Here is a 19,629-nt window from a genome sequence, read left to right as displayed (position 1 = left end):
CTACGGGTATTTGAATATATAGTCTATACAACTGGTACTGGAGAAAATTCATTAAAATCACATTATTATTATTATTATTTATCAGCTCACATAACAATAATATTATCATGAATACTGTACAGTTTGATTTATTACACTTCATTTGTTAACGATATTTACATTGGTATTACAGTGTGTGGATCATATATATTAGCTACTTTAAAACTTGTGAAGGTACATTATATAAGTATAGTAACTATACATGTAGAGTATTTGATTGTTAACACTAGAGGGTACTTGGAATACTAAATATCCATGATTGTTTCGTTATTCAAACTATAGTGTTACTGTACCATAGTTCGATAGCTAGTGGTTGTTTTTGCTAGTCAGTAACCATAGCTACAGAACATGAATGTTTGCATATTGTAACAAACATTAATTGACCACAAACTACTCTCACAATACTCTTAGCAGAATTGTTGAGCAAGCCCAAAGTGAAAATGCTTCCAATAAGTTGCTACGATAATTATTTTTTATTCATGCTGTGGAATTTTTACCGACTAACTACTTGCCTGGAGACTAAGGCTATGGGCTTTATCACTTCAGCCCATCAGGTGCTTTTTGGCAGGCTACAGAACCTACCACATTCATGCATCATATGCAATTATCGTTCTTAAACTAATTTTTAAATTTCTTGGAGAATAATGAGGTTTTCTAAGGAAAGTAGTCACTGAAGACCTGTACAAAGAACTGATCTTAATGTATCATCACCAATAAGGTAAAGTTAGTCATTGAAGTCTATTACTACATCAACTTAGCAGTATTTCATTGTGTCTCCTAAATGTTTGAATTACTCCACAACTTTCAATATGTGACAAGGTCAACCACATTAAGCTAACACATAACAGGATGTGGACTACTACCAACAGCAATAAAGCTAAAGTGTGACTGAGTGTTCTCCAGTGTGTTGTTTGTTCACAGTTACTGAACTTACTATTGTATCAACAAAAAAGGTATAATTATTATATGTATACACTTGTAGTGTAAATATCTTAGTACTGTATGTATAGGAACTCATAAATGTATGGTATAATTACTTTCTTGGCTTATTACAATACAAACACTCTTACAGATTTATCTTATGTAACGTGTAAGGCACATCTAATTTCATCTAATCATTTTCTATAATTATCGTAGTTCTGGTCACAATGATAGTACTATACATTGTCATCATCTCACTATTCACAACTGGGATAACTGCTACTTCCAATTGTCTTCAAAAGATAAAAGAGGCAAAGAGGAATGCAGTGAAATATCAGTATCCTTGTGGCTTACCATCTCCAGAAAATTGTTGCATTTTCAAAGAGAACCCATTTGACCAGTCCCCATGTGGTGTGTACAAAATGAATAACTGGTGTAGTGGGAGACTGACAGTAGTTGGTATGTACTGTGACACTACCACTGATAATGGAGGATGGACGGTGATACAGAGGAGGAAAGATGGATCTGAGAATTTTAACCGATCATGGGCTGACTATGAGAGAGGATTTGGAAACCTGAGCAGGGAATTTTGGTACGGGCTTAAAGCCATTAACTGTCTTACCAAAACTGGCCAATGGGAGCTAAGAGTAGATTTTGAATTACCCGACAAGACCAGATCATATCTTCACTACAACCAATTTAGAGTAGGAAGTGCTAGTGAAGAATACCCACTAACCATTGGTGGGTTTACTGGTATCACTTCTACTGACCCATTCTCTACTGGTGGTCACAATGGCCAAAAGTTTAGCACATATGATAATGACAATGACAAATGGAGTAGAAACTGTGCAGTAGGTGTAGGCAGAGTTAAAGGCAGTGGAGGATGGTGGCACAATGACTGCTGGCATGTCAACTTCAACATTCCATACAATCCTGCTCAGTATGGGTGTCTATACCTTTCCCGCAAATGGTTCAACCCGAGTTGGTTAGAAATGAAGATACGTCCTCTCAACTGTGCAACTGAGTGACACTCTTTTGTTGTCCACTATCATTAGATGACTAGTTCTAGTGCGTATACTAAACAACATAGGTCATAGTAACTGCTGTAATAGTTTTTGTGCTTATTGACAGTATTTTTACAATTTATTTGGTGTGGACAAGTACATTCAAGGTCATTGTTCTATTGAGCATGTAAAAGGAAAGATGCATGTGCTATATATAGCCACACATATAAGTAAACATAAATTTGGTATTTGGGACTACATGATTTCCACATTACTTGCTGTCTAAACAATTCTGGCTCTGGTTCAATTCTGGACACAACTGTACTTCTTGCAAGTGCAGTTGTTCCTTTAGAGTCTATAAACTGAATATTTGTGTATATTATGGTAAAATATTTGAATGGCTGCTTTGAGAATACCACCATCGTACATCGCATTATGACTGTCATTATTTCTATAAAAGTCACCACATTTGTTAGAGGTGATTATATGTTACAGCAACACTCCTTTAAGAATTTATTCTGCCTTTTGTAAACAGGTATCTTATACACCAGCATATCCCATAATATGTATGAATTATAATTGTATGTAATAATGCAGGTGAACTTCATGTACAAGTCGATAAACATGTTTATAAACCTGTTCAACTGGTTTTTGTTACATTCTTGTCACATAAAATTGAGTGGTATTGTCATTAGGGTATGCCTCCAGACAAAATGACAAAATCTGTAGAATGGAGAACATCACCACAACACATCATAAGAAAGAGTAGTATCACAGTCATGTTTACAATGAACTATGATATATGCTCACACTTCACAATATTATGACGAACAAACAAATGGAAATTTTAAATGCTATGTAAGGATCACAGCAATAAGCAAGTGAAGCAACAGTATTTACTGAACTCAAAGCCACAGTATTGAATTAAAATCACATATAGCCATTAGTCCATACATAAGGTGAGATTTGCAATTTGTCAACTTTTGTTGTATATAAATCATCTAGTCTGTGGTTACATGTACAAACAGAAAATGGAAATGAAAACTGAAATTGTCAAACTATATAAATTATGTACATAAACAGGAAAGGGAGGGTGTACTATTAGAATTAATTTATTCAACTGTACCTACAACAACATGTAAGAGCAAGCTATGCAGTGGAACTGTAGTTTAAAAATGATGCATATGGCCAATCTACATACCTACTGAAAGGTGGTCTCTGTGTGACGGTGTATAATTACAGTTCTGCCATGGATGGGAATTCCCCAATGATTCATTGTATAATTATTACTTCAAACACCAAAACCACAAGATGAAATATAAACTGACTAGTCACTACACTGGTCACCATAACCCACAACATATGGGTGTGTCATGACTGATGTAGTGGACAATAGAACAGGAAAATGCGTAACTACAATACAATATTGTGACAGACACATTCTTTAGTGATTAGATGCATTATTTGCACAGACTATAGCTCTATTTCATCTTATTCGTATGTTCTTATACTTAATTATATTTGTGTAACCTTTTTTTCCTTCTTTGGTTTTGTAATTAAGTGTCCTTGTACTTGTTATTTTGTTTACCTACTGTTCTGTACCTGTGGTTTTATGACTCTGTGTGTGTGCGTGTGTGCGTGCGTGCGTGTGTGTGTGTGTGAATTATGCTGCTATGTATAATCTTAAAGTTATTGTCAAGTTATGACATATTGGTGATGAGGATAAACTACAGCCACACATATATAGCCGCCTGCAAGAGTTCAACCCTGCTGTAGAAGACTGGAACTCCAAGCTGAGAGATTGGAGTTCTACTTTGCTGCTAGTGATGTGAGGGAGGCTGACAAAACAGAGAACTGTCCTGTTCTATGTATGTGGTGCTGCTATACTTACAACCTCATCAACAACTTTAAGTTGATGACAATAATAATATTATTTTGCTTCACTACCTGGTGGTAAAACATTTGCAGAAAATAAAGCCAGCACACCACACCATGGGTATATTAGCAAGAAAAAAAAAGGTGTTTTCATGCATGCATAGCTCCATGGCCCCTTCTCCAAAGCACACCACTGCACAAGAATAAGTGATCAGACTCTTCCCTGATTAATTGATGCTTGATGTAATAAAGTCAGTGATGGAGCCAAGTCAGCAACTACTTTCTGAATATCTGGACCACAGGCTTCACAAGAATTTAGACTTTCTAAAAGTGAAATTACTCCTCAGCAGATACTTTGATAGGGTCAATGATTGGGTAGTTTATATCAGGCAAATGGGGAAGAGGACTGTCATCTTCCTGCGTAAAAACTGAGTCAAAGTAGTTATTGAATTCTGTTTTACTAGGTCATCATCAACAATTCTTTCATCTAGTATGGATACCAATTTGGTCATTGCATTGGCTTTTAATGCAAGACCAGAATTGCTTACTACAGGATTTGCAGGCTCAGTCATTTTCAGTACAAATTGTTGTGAGCTCTTCAATATTTCTTTAGAGTTTCCTTTTTACAATTGCAGTATTTTCCCAATCTCTGTTGGCCTGGTTTGAATGCATAGTCTTTGTTTTCTACAAGCTAGCTGTCTTGTTTATGTAGTTATCCAAGGTTTCTATACCTACCAGAGTTGTCGTGAGTGTTTGATGGTATCTAAACAACTATAACATGTACAGTGGAACATCTCTTATCTGGGCGGTCTGGTACATACTACTGTCCATATCTCAGAAATAACATGGTATTAAGCTATTAGTAAAATGACTAACATAAATGTTGTTATTACTATCAGCTAGTGCTATGCAGTTTAGTGAGCCAGAGGGGAAGTCACTACAGAACATTCATGGTCACTCCCCTGGACTGTAAAAATCCATTATCACTTAGCAACCAAGTGGTAGTTATTATTATTAGTAGAATAAACAAGCCACAAAACAGGTAAACAGCAACCTATAGGCTCCCTCCTTGTGCTTTCATCTAAACCAAACTTCATTATGGTCAATAAACTACAAGCCACATGACCAATTTGGGCTGTCCGGATAAGGGAGGTTCCATTGTATGTTATTTAGAAATACAGAATTCCTTATGATAATCTATTGTAACAAGCCGTCTATGTATATTCTTATATTTTCCCGCATCTATGTCATGACAGTATTTTCATTGTAAAACCATCATACAAAATATTATCTCCTCAATTTTTTTCTGCTTGTGCCTAAATGGTATAGCTTTCTAGCAAAACTCTAAATAAACAGTGTGCATCTATTGCAATAAATTTTTACACATTGATTTACCCATTATGCAACTTTAATTACATCACAAATCTAATTAGATTATTCAATGACCATCCCATTGATATCAATGGTGCATAATTATGTAGAGAAGTGCTGCTAAAAAAAATTGTGATAACACCTGCAAGTATACAGAAGTTATTAGCATTAAGCAAGTAGTGTAATTGTTTGGTTAAAGTAATAATATTTGGGAAACCAAGGCTTAACTGACTTTTTCCACCATCTGACTGAACTGATCTCTTCAGCCAGTATAACTAGACTACGGATAAGGCTACAGGCTTGAAATTCTTTGCTGCTTTGACCTGAAACATGTCTTTTTCACCAACCATGTGCAGCAGCAACAATGCTTTTATCATGTACTTACCTTTGACCCCCTTCTTTGTGCCGTATATTCTTTTACCTCTAAGCTGTTGAGTTGTGGGTAGCACATTGTGCTTCAGTTTTCATGGATTGATTACAGAAGTTTTTTCGTACTGTTCTTTGATTGTAATGCTGTAGCTACAAGGTGGAGCTGAACTGGAATGGCAACTTTGTGATTCAGTTGCTTTGACAGTCAGGACATGTGACGGATAAACAAATACAAGAAAAAACTAGGAATTTTAGTTTGATTATTAGGGATCATAGAAATAAAGTAGTGAAACAAAAGAGGTCACCTACACTTGAAGATATACTAGGGAACATTTAATCTCTAATTCAATGTACTAAGTCTATTATTATTATTGCAACATAATGACTAGTGATATTGGACATACCAAGTCAAAGGAAAGACTGACGCCAGACTTGCTGTTTTCATTTGAACGCATGCCCCATGTAACTATCATTATCAATTGCTGGAAAGTAAAGTGACTATTACACTTCATTGTTAGTTACTGTATATGTCCATCCCACTACACAAAATTACAAACAAAGCAACAGCAAGAGAAGTGCTTCTGCAATCAAATCCCGTCACTACACTACAAATGTAGGAAAGCCATTGAGCATTACCATGAATCAACACCTTGAGTTGTCAGCAAAGAGAAATGGGACACAAAGGAAGACAGCACAGTAAGTCCATGATGTGTGCATGGTATAGGTACTGCATCCTGCCAAAAGGCCCCAGACAGGCTGAGGTAACTCTTACATTTCTGGGCTTGTCTATCCTAGTTTGGTTATACTTACATGTTTTCACAATTATAACCATTCTTTGCTACTTTGCCCTTTGCTGCATGAAAAATACTATGATCTTCCCATGCAATTAAAATTATTTAACAAATTTTTATTTCCTTTTGGTTTTCTAAGGAAGTAGTTGATGAAGACCAGCACAAAGAGATGACCATGAAATATACCATCACCAATAGTGTGAACTCGGACATAAAGTCTATTACTACAAACACCATCGTATCAACTTAGCAGTATTTCAAAATGTTCAACCACATTAAGCTAACACATAACAGGATGTGGACTACTACCAACAGCAATAAAGTTAAAGTGTGACTAAGTGTTCTCCAGTGTGTTGACTATTGTCTCCAGTTACTGAATTTACTGTTGCAAAAGGTATATATATATACATGTAGTGTAAATAGCTTCTCTTGGCTTATTACAATCAAAACTAAAAGATTTATCTGTATGCGTAGCATGCAATAAAGGCATCCCTTACTTCATCTCATCACTCACTATAATTATCGTAGTTCTGGTCACAATGATAACACTATACATTGTCATCATCTCACCATTCACAACTTGGATAACTGCCACTCCAAATTGTCTTCAAAAGACAAAAAAGGCAAAGAGGAATGCGGTGAAATACCAGTATCTTTGTGGCTTACCATCTCCAGATTGATAACTGTTGTGTTTTCAAAGAGAACCCATTTGACCAGTCCCCATGTGGTGTGTACAAAATGAATAACTGGTGTAGTGGGAGACTGACAGTAGTTGGTATGTACTGTGATACTACCACTGATAATGGAGGATGGACGGTGATACAGAGGAGGAGAGATGGATCTGAGAATTTTAACTGACCATGGGCTGATGATGAGAGAGGATTTGGAGGGGGAAATCTGGTATGGGCTTTTAAAGCCATTAACTGTCTTACCAAAACTGGGCAATGGGAGCTCAGAATGGATTTTGAATTTCCCAACAAGACCTCCACTACAATCAGTTCAGTGTAGGAAGCGCTGGTGAAGAATACCCACTAACCGGTGGATTTACTGGTATCGCTCCCTCTAACCCATTCTCTTCTCTTCAACGTCATAATAGCCAAAAGTTTAGCACATATGATAACAACAATGACAAATAGAATAGTAACTATGCAGCAGGTATAGGCAGAGATAAAGGCAGCGGAGGATGGTGGCACCATTCCTGTTGGAACATCAACCCAACATTCCATACAATTTTGCTGAGTATGGGTCTTTAAACTGGCAGATGGTACAACCCTAGAAATGGAGATATGTCCTTTCAACTGTACAACTGAGTGACAATCTACTAACTTGTTTGACTACTATTATTACTTTGTTGGCTGATTAGCCATTCTAGTATATCTACTGAACATTGTAGGCCTGTATAATAACTTCTGATAGCATGTGTAATAGTTTCTATGCTTTTTGGCATTGTTTGATATGATTACTGCTAGTGCACATCTACTGTGTATACAAGGACAAAGGAACAGCTAAGCTTGTGAAACTGTAGATTTTGTAACAACACAATTATCTATTATATGCTTTGAGAATACTGCATCATACCTAGGACTTCCGATAATATTTTTTTAATGTATTGTCAAACTGCTAGTACAACACAGATTTTATCCTTACAAAACATAACGAGTTTATCAGTGCTCAAAATGTAGTCATACTAATAGTAGTGTAGTAATGTCATAACATCATGTACACATTGTCTCTAGTCAAGTACAACAGGATAAAACAGGTACTATAAACTTTAAAAATGAAGTTTCATGTATCTCACAAGTCAAAGGTAATACTGGACAACAGGTTTTAAAACATTTTGGACTTTCATACCTGACAAATACAAGTAGGCTGGTATACAAAACTCTAGTTGCTCGAGATCAATTTGCCGGAAATTGTCTGGTTGTTGAACATCATTTCAAGGCCTGCATAACTGTTGTTGAAAATTATACTACAAAATTATACTACAAAATTCACCACACATGCTCTATTCGATCACAAGTTACAGTGGAGTCCCTCTGAGATGACACCATTAAAGAAATCGTGCCCTTTGTGAGCAAGTGTTTTATTTTTCTACATAATTATGTGTAATTGTGTATTTATGAATTATGATTACAGTAATTATACAAATAATAACTTCATGTACAAGTTTGACGAAAATGTTTATAAACCTGTTCAACTGGTTTTGTTACATCCTTGTCACACCAAATTGTGTGGTATTGTCATTAGGGTAGGTTAGACACACCTCCAGACAAAATGACAAAATCTGTGGAATGGAGAACATCATAACAATACAGCTAACAACAGAATTCGAGAATTAGCACCATACAGTATAGTAGTACTATATAGTAGGGATCAGGGAGGTTTGAGTTTTCTTGCACAAAAATATCAAAACAGCTGCAGTATTTGTTAAGCGCAACCAAGCCTTCAAAGGAGACAACTCCAAATCCTTCCAGCAAGTTTCTTTGGAGTTCTTAAAATTACTACTTAACTGAATTTTCTATTACTTGACTGTCTGCCTCCAGCCAAGCATAACATTCATGCTACAAGCTTGATTTCTACACTGTTTGGATCGCTTCAGTTTGCGACGTGCCTTTTTGTTCTCTTTTGTGTCCCATTCTTTCTTCAACTACCATGTAGGTGTTGATTTTCCATAATGCATAATGGCTTTAGTACAACAAACTATACTGTTTTGAGAATCATTTGTAATTTCAGTGATGACTGAATCGATTGCAGAGGCACTTCTCATGCTGCCCTTTGTTTGTAATGTTGTGTAATGCGTAGAACATAGTGAAGCTGAATGGCTAATTCACTTCTCAGTATTGATAGCCAGGGTTTGTGTATTTCCATAGTAATTGGACTGATTGCAGAGGTGTTTCTTGTACTGGTCTTCATTTGTAGTGCTCTGGTGGAACAAAGTTGAAAATGAAGTAGAATGGCCACACTGTATTCCAAAAGAATTGATAGTCATAGCGGGTGTTAACTTAATTGATTTTTATAGAAAGTCTGGCCGGCACCGTTCTTTCCTTTGATGCGTTGGTTCAACAGTCATAAATTATGTTGCAAAAAAATGGAAACAATCAAGTGTTAAGGAAAAATTAGAAATTTTGCATTTGAGTAGGAACTGTAGAAATAAAAAGCAGTGAAACATGGGAAGTCATCTTTACTCGTAGCTACACTAGTGGATTCTATTCCTAGTCTATACTCTGTATACGATTCAAGTAGGAATTAAATGTCCACTAGTATAGCTGCAGGTGTTGATGATCTCCCTTGTTTCATTGCTTTTACTCCTTTACACCTATTCAGATGCAACCTTTCTAATTTTTGTTACGCTTGTCTTTTCACTAATTCTGTTCAACTCCTTACTAGTAGGTATGTCTCTGACCGCAGCATTACCGGTTGAATAATTTTATGGGTGCTGTAGGAACTTCACTCACTCACAGAATGGTAGGTGTTGTTGTACCAGTTTGTGTGCAGTTGTTTTATACTCGGCTTTAGGAAAGTGAAGAAGGATGCGCCTTATCAGAATCATTTTTGCATTGCAGTATATTCCTCTCATACTTAACTCTACTTACATCATGTAAAGGAGACTACTACAATGAAACTGTATAACTCAGCTACTCAACTTAAAGGACAATTCACACACTAAATAGTCATGTTCTGTCGTGGATGGGGAATTTCTCCAGTCATCTATTGTATAATCATTACCATAAACACCAAAACCACAGGACAAGATACACTTCACTAGACCACTACCCTGGTCATCATAACCCACAACATATGGGTGTGTCATCACTGATACCATTGATGTGGTAGACAATAGAACAGAAAAATGGAACTGGGTGGTAACTACAATACAATATAAAATACAAGTTTGGATTACAGCAACTTTTGTGTATTTGCTTTGTCTTCTGAAAATGTTACATTATAACAGTGGTCCTTACTAAGGAAGTGGTGATGGCTACTGACCAGTGTGAAGAGTATCACTTCCAGTTTCCCTTCTTCCCTGCTAGGTCTTGTGAGGAGATCTATAACATGAACCCAGAGAGTCATGACCAGCCAGGTGGATAGGGATGGGCGGTATAGTGATGCACCGATACCAATACTAGTATCGGTATCGGCCCTATTTTGGCGGTATTGGACTTGTATCGGTAAAGCTAAAAATTCCCGATACCAACCAATACTTTAAATGACATCATTTAATTACTTATCAAGATGGTGGCATACATAGCGCATTGAACGGGAGTTGAGCAAAAGCTGTTATAAGCCATGAATTCTTTAAAAGAAGCCAGCCACTAGCATTATTAGTACAGTGGAAACTGAAATAAGCCATGAAATAAGATTCATTGAAGCCATAAACTTATCTTCGCGCAATTGATAGCTACAAAACCAGCAAACTGCAGTTGATGGGATTAACAAATGAGTTTAGTAAGCTAAATCACTAGCTGTTTCTCGTGAGAAATGCCTATGGGGCAAAGTAATTGGTATCAGATCAGTATCAGCCATTTCTGGCCTCAAATGTATTGGTATCGGATCAGTAGTGAAAAAGTGGTATCGGTGCATCACTAGGGCGGTATTGCATTTTTGAAGAATGGTACGGTATTAGGAAAAATACCTCGGTATCACTAAATACCTCGGTATAAGTAAATAACTTTTAAACAAGGGTAAGCTATTGATTTGTACTTATACCCACTTTGTTTTAAAAGAAACAAATGAAACAACGATAATAATATTGTGCCACAAATTTTGAAATATCCCAAAAAGTAAAAACCATTGTGAATACTTCAACGTGCACTCATAGCTCTGTGCTTGTCCACAGTGTAAATATGTTTGTGTGGGGCTTGACTTCACGTACATATGGTCACCACTAAACCACCAAAAATTAATTACTACATCAAATTTGGTATTTGGTGTATTTAGAAAACCACTTCGGTGTTTGAAAAATACCTTTATTAATTAATAAAACCTAAATACCTCCCAATTCTACTATGGTCCCAACAGGGTGTATTGTGGGATGAATTATACTGGATCATCTTGTTTGAGTATTTACAATGGTAATCCTGAAACTGGTGACAAGTCAGGATACTATCATATCAATGACAACCAGTGGACATATTGTAACATGACAGAAATTGCTTCTGGCTTTATCCCCACATGTGCAGGTATGGGTGGAGGATGGAGAAGAACTGTAAATGTTGATATTGCTGCAGGAGGTGATTGCCCCAATGGATGGCGTAAAGACACTTACTCTGACATTAGTTTTTGTTGTGTGGTCAGTGACGACCATTTTAGCTGCTCTTTTGTCAACTTCTCCACTAATGGAACAAGTTACCAGAGGGTGTGTGGTAGAGCAAGAGGAGAGTTAGCTTTGCCTTTACCCCTTACTTCGGACCTGACAATCCTGAAGTAACAATAGAAAGCTATTATGTTGAAGGACTATCGATCAACTACAATAACCCTCACCAGTACATATGGACATATGCCATTGGGCTATATGATAGTACACCATCGAGTTGCTGTAATTGCCCATGTGGTGTTGGTGGAAGAATGGCCACTTCCCCATTTGTGGGAGCTAGCTATTACTGTGAGTCAGGAGCCATTAGTTCTTATGTTAGTGATGTGTATTACTTCAAAGACCCATTGTGGGATGGATCAGGCTGTATTGCTAGCAGGTGCTGTGACAACCCTACCCAATGCATGACTTGGGTGGAGATACCACAAGTGACATAGAAGCTAGAATATGTATATCCAATTCATTTTACAATGGATCTCCTATGATTGATCGATTGGAGATTTATATTCAGTAACCAACTGAGACTATTTGTATGACTGATAGTGTGTTGTGTATTATAGTCACGTAAACTATAATAGTGTGGAAAAGCAGAGTATTACTACATTTTGTTATTATGGCCAATCTGCATGCTAAGCAAGGTGCATTACACTGCATCAAGAATTAATTGCCTTCTGAGTACTATCAAGCACATAGAGATCATGTATTGAATAATAAACACGATTGTAATGTACCATTACATGTACAAAATGTAGTGTCAATTCTTATTGGAATGTTATTTGTCTGTGAAAGCGAATCCATCACACCAGCTACACAGTTTAAATGATACGATGCAACAATAGTAGCACAGGCACCACAGGGGCACAGGCACCACAGGGGCACAGGCACCACAGGGGCACAGGCACCACAGGGGCACAGGCACCACAGGGGCACAGGCACCACAGGGGCACAGGCACCACAGGGGCACAGGCACCACAGGGGCACAGGCACCACAGGGGCACAGGCACCACAGGGGCACAGGCACCACAGGGGCACAGGCACCACAGGGGCACAGGCACCACAGGGGCACAGGCACCACAGGGGCACAGGCACCACAGGGGCACAGGCACCACAGGGGCACAGGCACCACAGGGGCACAGGCACCACAGGGGCACTACTGCAAGCAACTTAACATGATCTCAGATTTGCTACAACTGTAAAACAAAGGACTTTTGATGTAATCAATGATAATTGATAGACACTGTGCTTGCATTCTGTTGGATTCCACCCAACACAATTGACAGCATATACAATTACACACTAACGTGACTCTGATGCACTTGCAGTAATATTGATATCTTAAGGGAAGTGGTTAAACATTATGTTATTATGGTACCGCTCAAATGCAACGTCATCTTGTGAGAGTGCAAGCGATTAAAAACTTGTTAATTACAGTGTGTGGCACCCAATTCACTCGTGAGTATCCATACCATTTCGTTCACGATGAATACTTTTGAGCGACATGGATGTCACACACTTTTAGTGAGTATTTTAATTGGATGTTAAAAATAGTGGACATTTAATCCCTAATTTAGTCATGGGTATAGACTGAATTAGGGATCAATGTTCACTAGTATATCTGCAGGTGTAGGCGACCTCCCTTGTTTCCCAACTTTTTTCTATGATCCCTAGTCACCTAATTCCTTATACTTGTATAACATAAAAAGACTGACTCATTTCAAAGGCTGGACAGTCAGTCAGTCGACCAGCTAGCCAGCCAGTTAGTCAGTCAGCTCACCTCTCTGGTATTATGAGGTAATATTACTCCATCATCATAACAATATTGACTTGTGTTATATGCCTCTTCCTCCAGCTGTAACCTAGCAACAACACCATCATATAACTGTTCATGTACACTTGATCACACACAGTGTTGGGTGTAACGCATCACTTTTATAATATGTAATATAACATATTACTAGTTACTTTTAAACTGAAGTAATATATAACTGCAACATGTTTCATCGTAGTGGCAGTAACGAGTAATAAGTAATATATTAATTTCTAAAAGTAGCAGCCATGCAACATGATTTAGTGTGTAGGAGGCTGAGGACAAGACTACTCTGTTCTGTCAATATACGTAGTAATTGGCTGTGTAGTGCAGAATGTGCTCCCATTGAAGTGGTTACTATGGGGCCAGGTGCTCCTAAAAGGAGCTTATAAGAAATTCTTACTGTTGTCTTCTTCCATAGGTAGGTTGTTACTACTTTAAATTTGGTATGTAAGAAGTGTTCGTTTTACCATAGATATAATAATACTTACCAGAATTGGAAACGGGAGTTGCACATGTGATAATTTTATATAAAATTTACACAGTGGGTGGTAAATCCCTTTGTGTTTCACCTTCTCTACTTCCGAGCATGGCAGACTGCTTCATACAGTAATTTATTTTTACGAATGTATTACATTACCAGAGTATAGAAGTAGCCAGTATTCTAATATCATTCTCAGAGCCATGTTACCCGTATCTAAGTGTACAGCTGCATTAGAACACCCCTAGATAACCAGTGAAGCTTAAAAGTAGACCATTTTCAGGCTATATTACAAGCTTTAGGAGTATTTTTGTATTATTCCAGATAGTGTCACTTTTTGGTATGTTTTAGACCAAACTCACTGAATATCCCTTTGGTACATGTGTCATCTAGGCAAAGCAACAGACCATTTTGAAAATAGGTATGTTGATTCGTGATTCCTTTTGCTATGCACTCCAATTATTGATACAATAACATTTTCTGTTTAGAGTAATGATTCTGGACCATATTCTATAGTGAAATGAGGTGAAACATTCGAAACACGGATACCTATAACCACAACTTCTGCTTACAATCCTGGAAAGCATTACCGTACTGTATATTAGGGATCATGGAAGTTTTGGACTTTCTTGCCCAAAAATATCACCCTAAAAAACCAGCCTCAAATTTCCTTCATAACAACTTGGCAGTATTGGTTAGGCATAGTCAAGCACAAAAATGCCTTCAGAGTGACCCCAACCCTTCCAACAAGTTTCTATGGAATTTAAAAAAATCCTATTTAACTGTATTTTCTACTGACTGCCTTCAGCCAAGCATAACTCAACAATGAATAAGGCATTTTTCTGAAGCATTTGTTCTTATGTTTAAGACATTTTGCGAGTGCTTGAAGAGACGACACCAGCAATTGACCCTGCCCCACACATGTCTGAGAAATTGTGTCATGAGTGAGTGATAGTGTGTTACTGGGTAAAGGAGTCATTGCCAACTAACCTCTCTGTAATGTGTTCCATATTGTCACACTGGTAGACCTGTAGGATAAGGTCAGTTGTACATTCAAAATTATAAACACATATATGTCATTTCTACATGACATAATACTTGGTACAGATATATGTAAAACAGGAATACTTACAGAAACACTTGTTTCGTACAAACCCACTACTGTAACTTGAGTAGCCTGAAACCTTGACTTAAACATCATAAGCTAACTACAGTAGACCATCGGTTATCCGAACCCCCTTGTTTTCAGGCAATGATAAAAGTATTCAGATAAGTGAATTGTTCAGATAATATATACAGAGCTCTGTTGAAATACTCTAAGGAACATATACCTATGTTCAAAAATTCTCTAATAAAACAGCCATTTCTCATTTTGTAAATGAGGATACAGACAACCGAGGGTCTACTGTACATGATTCTCTCAAAGTTACAGGTTCAGTGTCCATTAATAGTTAATGATACAATATTAAGCACTTCTACCAATGATCCAGCCGTATGTTTCGTCAGGGTACAGGTGAAAAACAGCTTTGGCTGACGTTGTCTATCTCTAATACAATATCAACATGTAGCAACCCTACCTCTGTCTGTTGGCTCATAGCAGTAGTCACATTTCTAGGGGTGTTGATGGCTACTCTGGCATGAGGCCAGCTGAAGATGAAGTTGGGTTGGAGAGCTGGACCACACTGGGGAGAAGACAAGCAGTTACCTACCTCTCATTTAGAGTGTATCCTTATTATTTAGAGCAGTGCATAGACTTCTGATAAGGAATTGTTAATCAAGCATAATTTACTGTTAATGTAGTTAAGGTTCCAAAGTATCCCTTAGTACATTAACTGACCCCCCCCCAACACACACACACACAACAGGACTAACACACACAGAGACAGTTACCATGGCATAACTACTAGGTCCATATGATCCTCCTAAGATCACAGTCAGTTTGGGCACCTAGCAACAAGACAAGCTGCATATTATAAGATCACCATAAGAGGTCAATACATCCATGAAGGGGAATGATATCTTAATAGCACTAGAAGCCATCTAATATCATCCATTTCCAAACCAATTAGCCAACCAAAAATCCATTAGGTTGGCTAACATTTTCTATTAGCAAAACAGACATTGAGAGTCACAAAAGGTCTCTAGCGATAGCACTGAATGTAATGGCATACACAACTGGTACAAAAAGCAAAAACATGTCCATAAAAAAGAATATTCAAAAGGTGGATACCTAGACACCTATACTTGTGTACTAAAGGTCCCAAAGTATTCCGACAAACTGACTTAGGACACCTTGACATAATCTAAAGGACAAATTGTACACCAATGCCATATACGTCCTAGGGACCTTACAAACCTTCTCTGTTTTCTTAGCCAATAAACAGCCCTAACACTTGGTGCTATGTTTGGTGGTGTATACTGTTGTAATGTTGTGACTAACATCATTGAGGTTTTATCTTAAACCATCATACCTTGCTACAAGCCACTGCGGCCATCATTTGAGCACGTGCCTTAACTGTGAGACCATCATTGCCATGTGATGATAGAAACTCGTTGTCAGGGGGTGTGTTCTGTAGAAACACCAGGGGTATTTCCCTAACTGAGCACATCCTCACAAAATGAGTGCCCTAAACAAGGAATAAATATTATTTATGGAATTAGTGTGCTATAGTATGTACAAGTTGAGCTGGATCCTGAAAAACAGCTAAAAATTAAAGTGGATTTTTTCTCAAGAGAGTAAACATTTCAGCCAACCAGATGATTTATGGTGATAGCAAAGGTGTCAACAACAGACACATACTGTTCGGCTCCATTACAAGTTCGGGAAAGGGTTGTAATAGACACTGTATTTCATGGCTTCCCCATAGGAAATGTATGGTGAAAATTTTGATTGGCTGTAAATATTATGTCGGATATTCGTACAAAAAGATTTTGAAATACTGTTAGCAGGTCAAGCAGTGTGCCAAATTTCAAGATTGTGTGCAATTGCATCCATGAGTTATTAAATGATTTTGAGAATCCAGCTCAACGCATCATAACAAGGATAGCTGTTGAAGGTGCCATGGTAACATTTAATAATGCATTAAGTAGGACCTGGCTCTCTGTGTAAGCCATTAATTTATACTTGACTGGCAGAGTGAAAACCCATTGTTTCTGCATCATTTTATTGTACTATAAAAGCATATTGAAATAAAGTGGGTAAAAATATGTGTTTCACTTCGGTATGCTGTGAAACAAGCCTCAGATCAATAAAACCAATACATTCACCTGTTCATGGATGTTTAGTACAATAAAAAAGATACGAGTTATTTATGATGCGGTACAACAACATCATTTCTTGTTGCAAATAGCCTACTATTTTTGTCTACACAGAGGAATATCGGAAAACCACTATATCTTAATGGATCCTATTCACAGTGAAACAATACAGCAAATATATCAACCATACCTCACAACTGAAACAAATTATGACCACAATACTTGGCTTAATATGTTCTGTACAAATCGAATTTCTTGCTGTTTCAACGCTACAACTCCAAGAGACTATTCATCATAAAAGGCTGAAATTTTGGCAGTCCACTCTTTTGTTACTATAGATAACAGAGAAGCAAAAGTGTGAAAATGACAGGGTTTTGTTCAGCCGGTCTGACCTGTCACATATACAAACCCTTTGATGGTGAGAAGTCAATGTAGTGGTTGAATGATCTCGAATCCTGGCTGTTGTGGCTCCCTTGGCACTTGGCTAGATTGCATGTTGCGGGGAATCAAGCCATGACTGGGTCTGGGATTTTTTCTGCACTCTTCACAGTTTTTAGATACACCCTGTATTCACAGGCCTAGCCTTCTCACAGGTCCCTAGTGGGATAGCACTAATATATATATTATACAGAGTTACTCTAATAGAGCATACACTTGTTCATAAGTTACTAGGAGTGGCAATTTTACTAGAGGTGTACCGATAAGGATTTTTCAGTTGTACCGATATTAGATTAATCTGTACCTAAAAGAGCCAATACCGATTATACCGATCCGATTATTGCACATTCTGTAAAATGTGAATCAAATAGAACTACAGGTGTAGCTACTGCATGATACATATTATTCTAATCATTTTTAGACAAAAAAGAAGTGATGTAACTATAAGGCACAGCTATACCTGGTTACCTATGATGGTGTTGCCACAACCCAGACAATTAGGCACCACAAATATTTTAATACATGTTCCCTTGTCCGGATTACTCCTTGTTTTGATTAGTTTTCAAGATGGCTACTATATACACAGATTATCAGTTTAGCTTTCCTGTGGTGCAGTTCTTTATATTAAAGTGTAACACCTACAGTACCGTTTTCAAAAGATCTGGGTAAGAATATTCTAACACAAATAGCAGTATTTACATGGGCAGTCATATAGCTTCTCGTAACTTAGCGTTTTAATGAAATAGTATAGAGAGACTTTCTATTTGTTTGTAGTGAGCAAAAAGGCTTTTCATTACTTTGCTGGTACTCATATTTGCCATGCAAACTATCGGTAGTGATATCGGTTCTCAGAGCATTTGTGCTGATTACTGATATGGTAGAAATTGCCATATCGGCAGCCGATCCGATCACCAATCCGATTATCAGTACATCTCTAAATTTTACAGTACAACATGTAGTGTTTTTCCAGTGACTGTCAGATACAAATTGTCATTTGGATCACTTAATCAAAATTCAACTGAGGTCCCAGTACAACCTTTTAGATTGTATAGTAATTCTCTAGTAGAGCATGCGTGTATTTCCTAACCTGCAGAAACCTCTAATAAAACAGTCATGAACAAGAGTGTTAATGTCAACATTTTGACTTACCAGCTTTAGCTGTACAATTTGATCCACAGTGTGGTATGACATGACATCATTGTTGTCTGATACTAGGAATGTGTAGATTTTGCTAGCAAAATTTTTGGAAAATACTTTGGTAAAGACAAGGAGCAAAATGCTAGAAAAATATTGGAAAATTGGGCACTAAGGAATAGCACATTTTGTATGAAAAAGATTGACACTCTAGTAGAACAGTCACGCATAGTATTAGGACAACATATGATCATGGGAATGGCGACTAGAGATCAAGACAAAATATTCTAATAGAGCAGCCTGTAAGCTTGAGATACTGCAATTAATTTTTATTGATGCTCAGCAAAATACAGAAAATTCAAGGCAAAATGTTGAGCAAAACAGCAATAACACAATAACACAATACTAACACACCTTCAGTGATTCCTCAACTCCCAATAGTCTATTGTTAGCTAGGACACCCACAGTGTGTCTGCGGTGTGAAAAATATATCCCAAAGTACATATCAGTACATATAGTAACTTGTACACATTACAATGAGTGACTGGATCTATAAAACAGGGTCTGTAATATTTCCAAATCCAAGTTGGACCAATCATACATCCTCGTGTTTTTGACCTATTACCTTAAAATTACACCAAGCATTAGTGTTATGTTAGGGGTATAATTCAGGCTGGTACCTTATTCTCAAGTCAAGTTTTTGGTTGGCAGGTACATGCAATTGAAAAGGCTAATAACCCTTTTTGTAGATTTAGTCAGTAACTCTATTCTATACACACAAGACATCTTCATTTGTCTGAATACAAACTGACTGTTCTGTTAGAGTGTTT

The 19,629-nt window shown here is 37.3% G+C and overlaps 2 protein-coding genes across 2 annotated transcripts in view; one reads left to right on the top strand and one right to left on the bottom strand.

The window, feature by feature from the left end:
• Positions 1-856: 856 nt before the first annotated feature.
• LOC136255663 (fibrinogen-like protein A) lies at positions 857-2,130 on the top strand. Its single transcript, XM_066048479.1, has 2 exons — positions 857-992; positions 1,177-2,130. Exon 2 carries the CDS (start codon positions 1,188-1,190, stop codon positions 1,986-1,988), a length of 801 nt encoding a protein of 266 aa, XP_065904551.1. The 5' UTR covers positions 857-992; positions 1,177-1,187; the 3' UTR covers positions 1,989-2,130.
• Positions 2,131-8,451: 6,321 nt separating this feature from the next.
• Positions 8,452-19,629, bottom strand: part of LOC136255307 (uncharacterized) — a 14,546-nt gene continuing 3,368 nt past the window's right edge. The window contains exons 8-14 of the mRNA XM_066048035.1: positions 19,214-19,271; positions 16,441-16,596; positions 15,860-15,916; positions 15,547-15,651; positions 14,960-14,997; positions 13,456-13,537; positions 8,452-8,654 (exon numbers count right to left, since the gene is read on the bottom strand). Of these exons, the coding sequence (XP_065904107.1) occupies positions 8,577-8,654; positions 13,456-13,537; positions 14,960-14,997; positions 15,547-15,651; positions 15,860-15,916; positions 16,441-16,596; positions 19,214-19,271 (574 nt within the window). The 3' untranslated portion in view covers positions 8,452-8,576. The remainder of the gene's footprint in view (positions 8,655-13,455; positions 13,538-14,959; positions 14,998-15,546; positions 15,652-15,859; positions 15,917-16,440; positions 16,597-19,213; positions 19,272-19,629) is intronic.

The sequence above is a fragment of the Dysidea avara genome, chromosome 5 (assembly GCF_963678975.1).
Source record: "Dysidea avara chromosome 5, odDysAvar1.4, whole genome shotgun sequence".
Lineage (NCBI taxonomy): Eukaryota > Metazoa > Porifera > Demospongiae > Dictyoceratida > Dysideidae > Dysidea > Dysidea avara.
Note: the sequence above shows the minus strand (reverse complement) of the source record. Positions and strands in the feature narration are given on the sequence as shown.

What these genes read in the sequence shown, in the direction of transcription:
- LOC136255663 (XM_066048479.1), top strand. Translation starts at nt 1,188, where the DNA reads ATGATAGTACTATACATTGTCATCATCTCACTATTCACAACTGGGATA.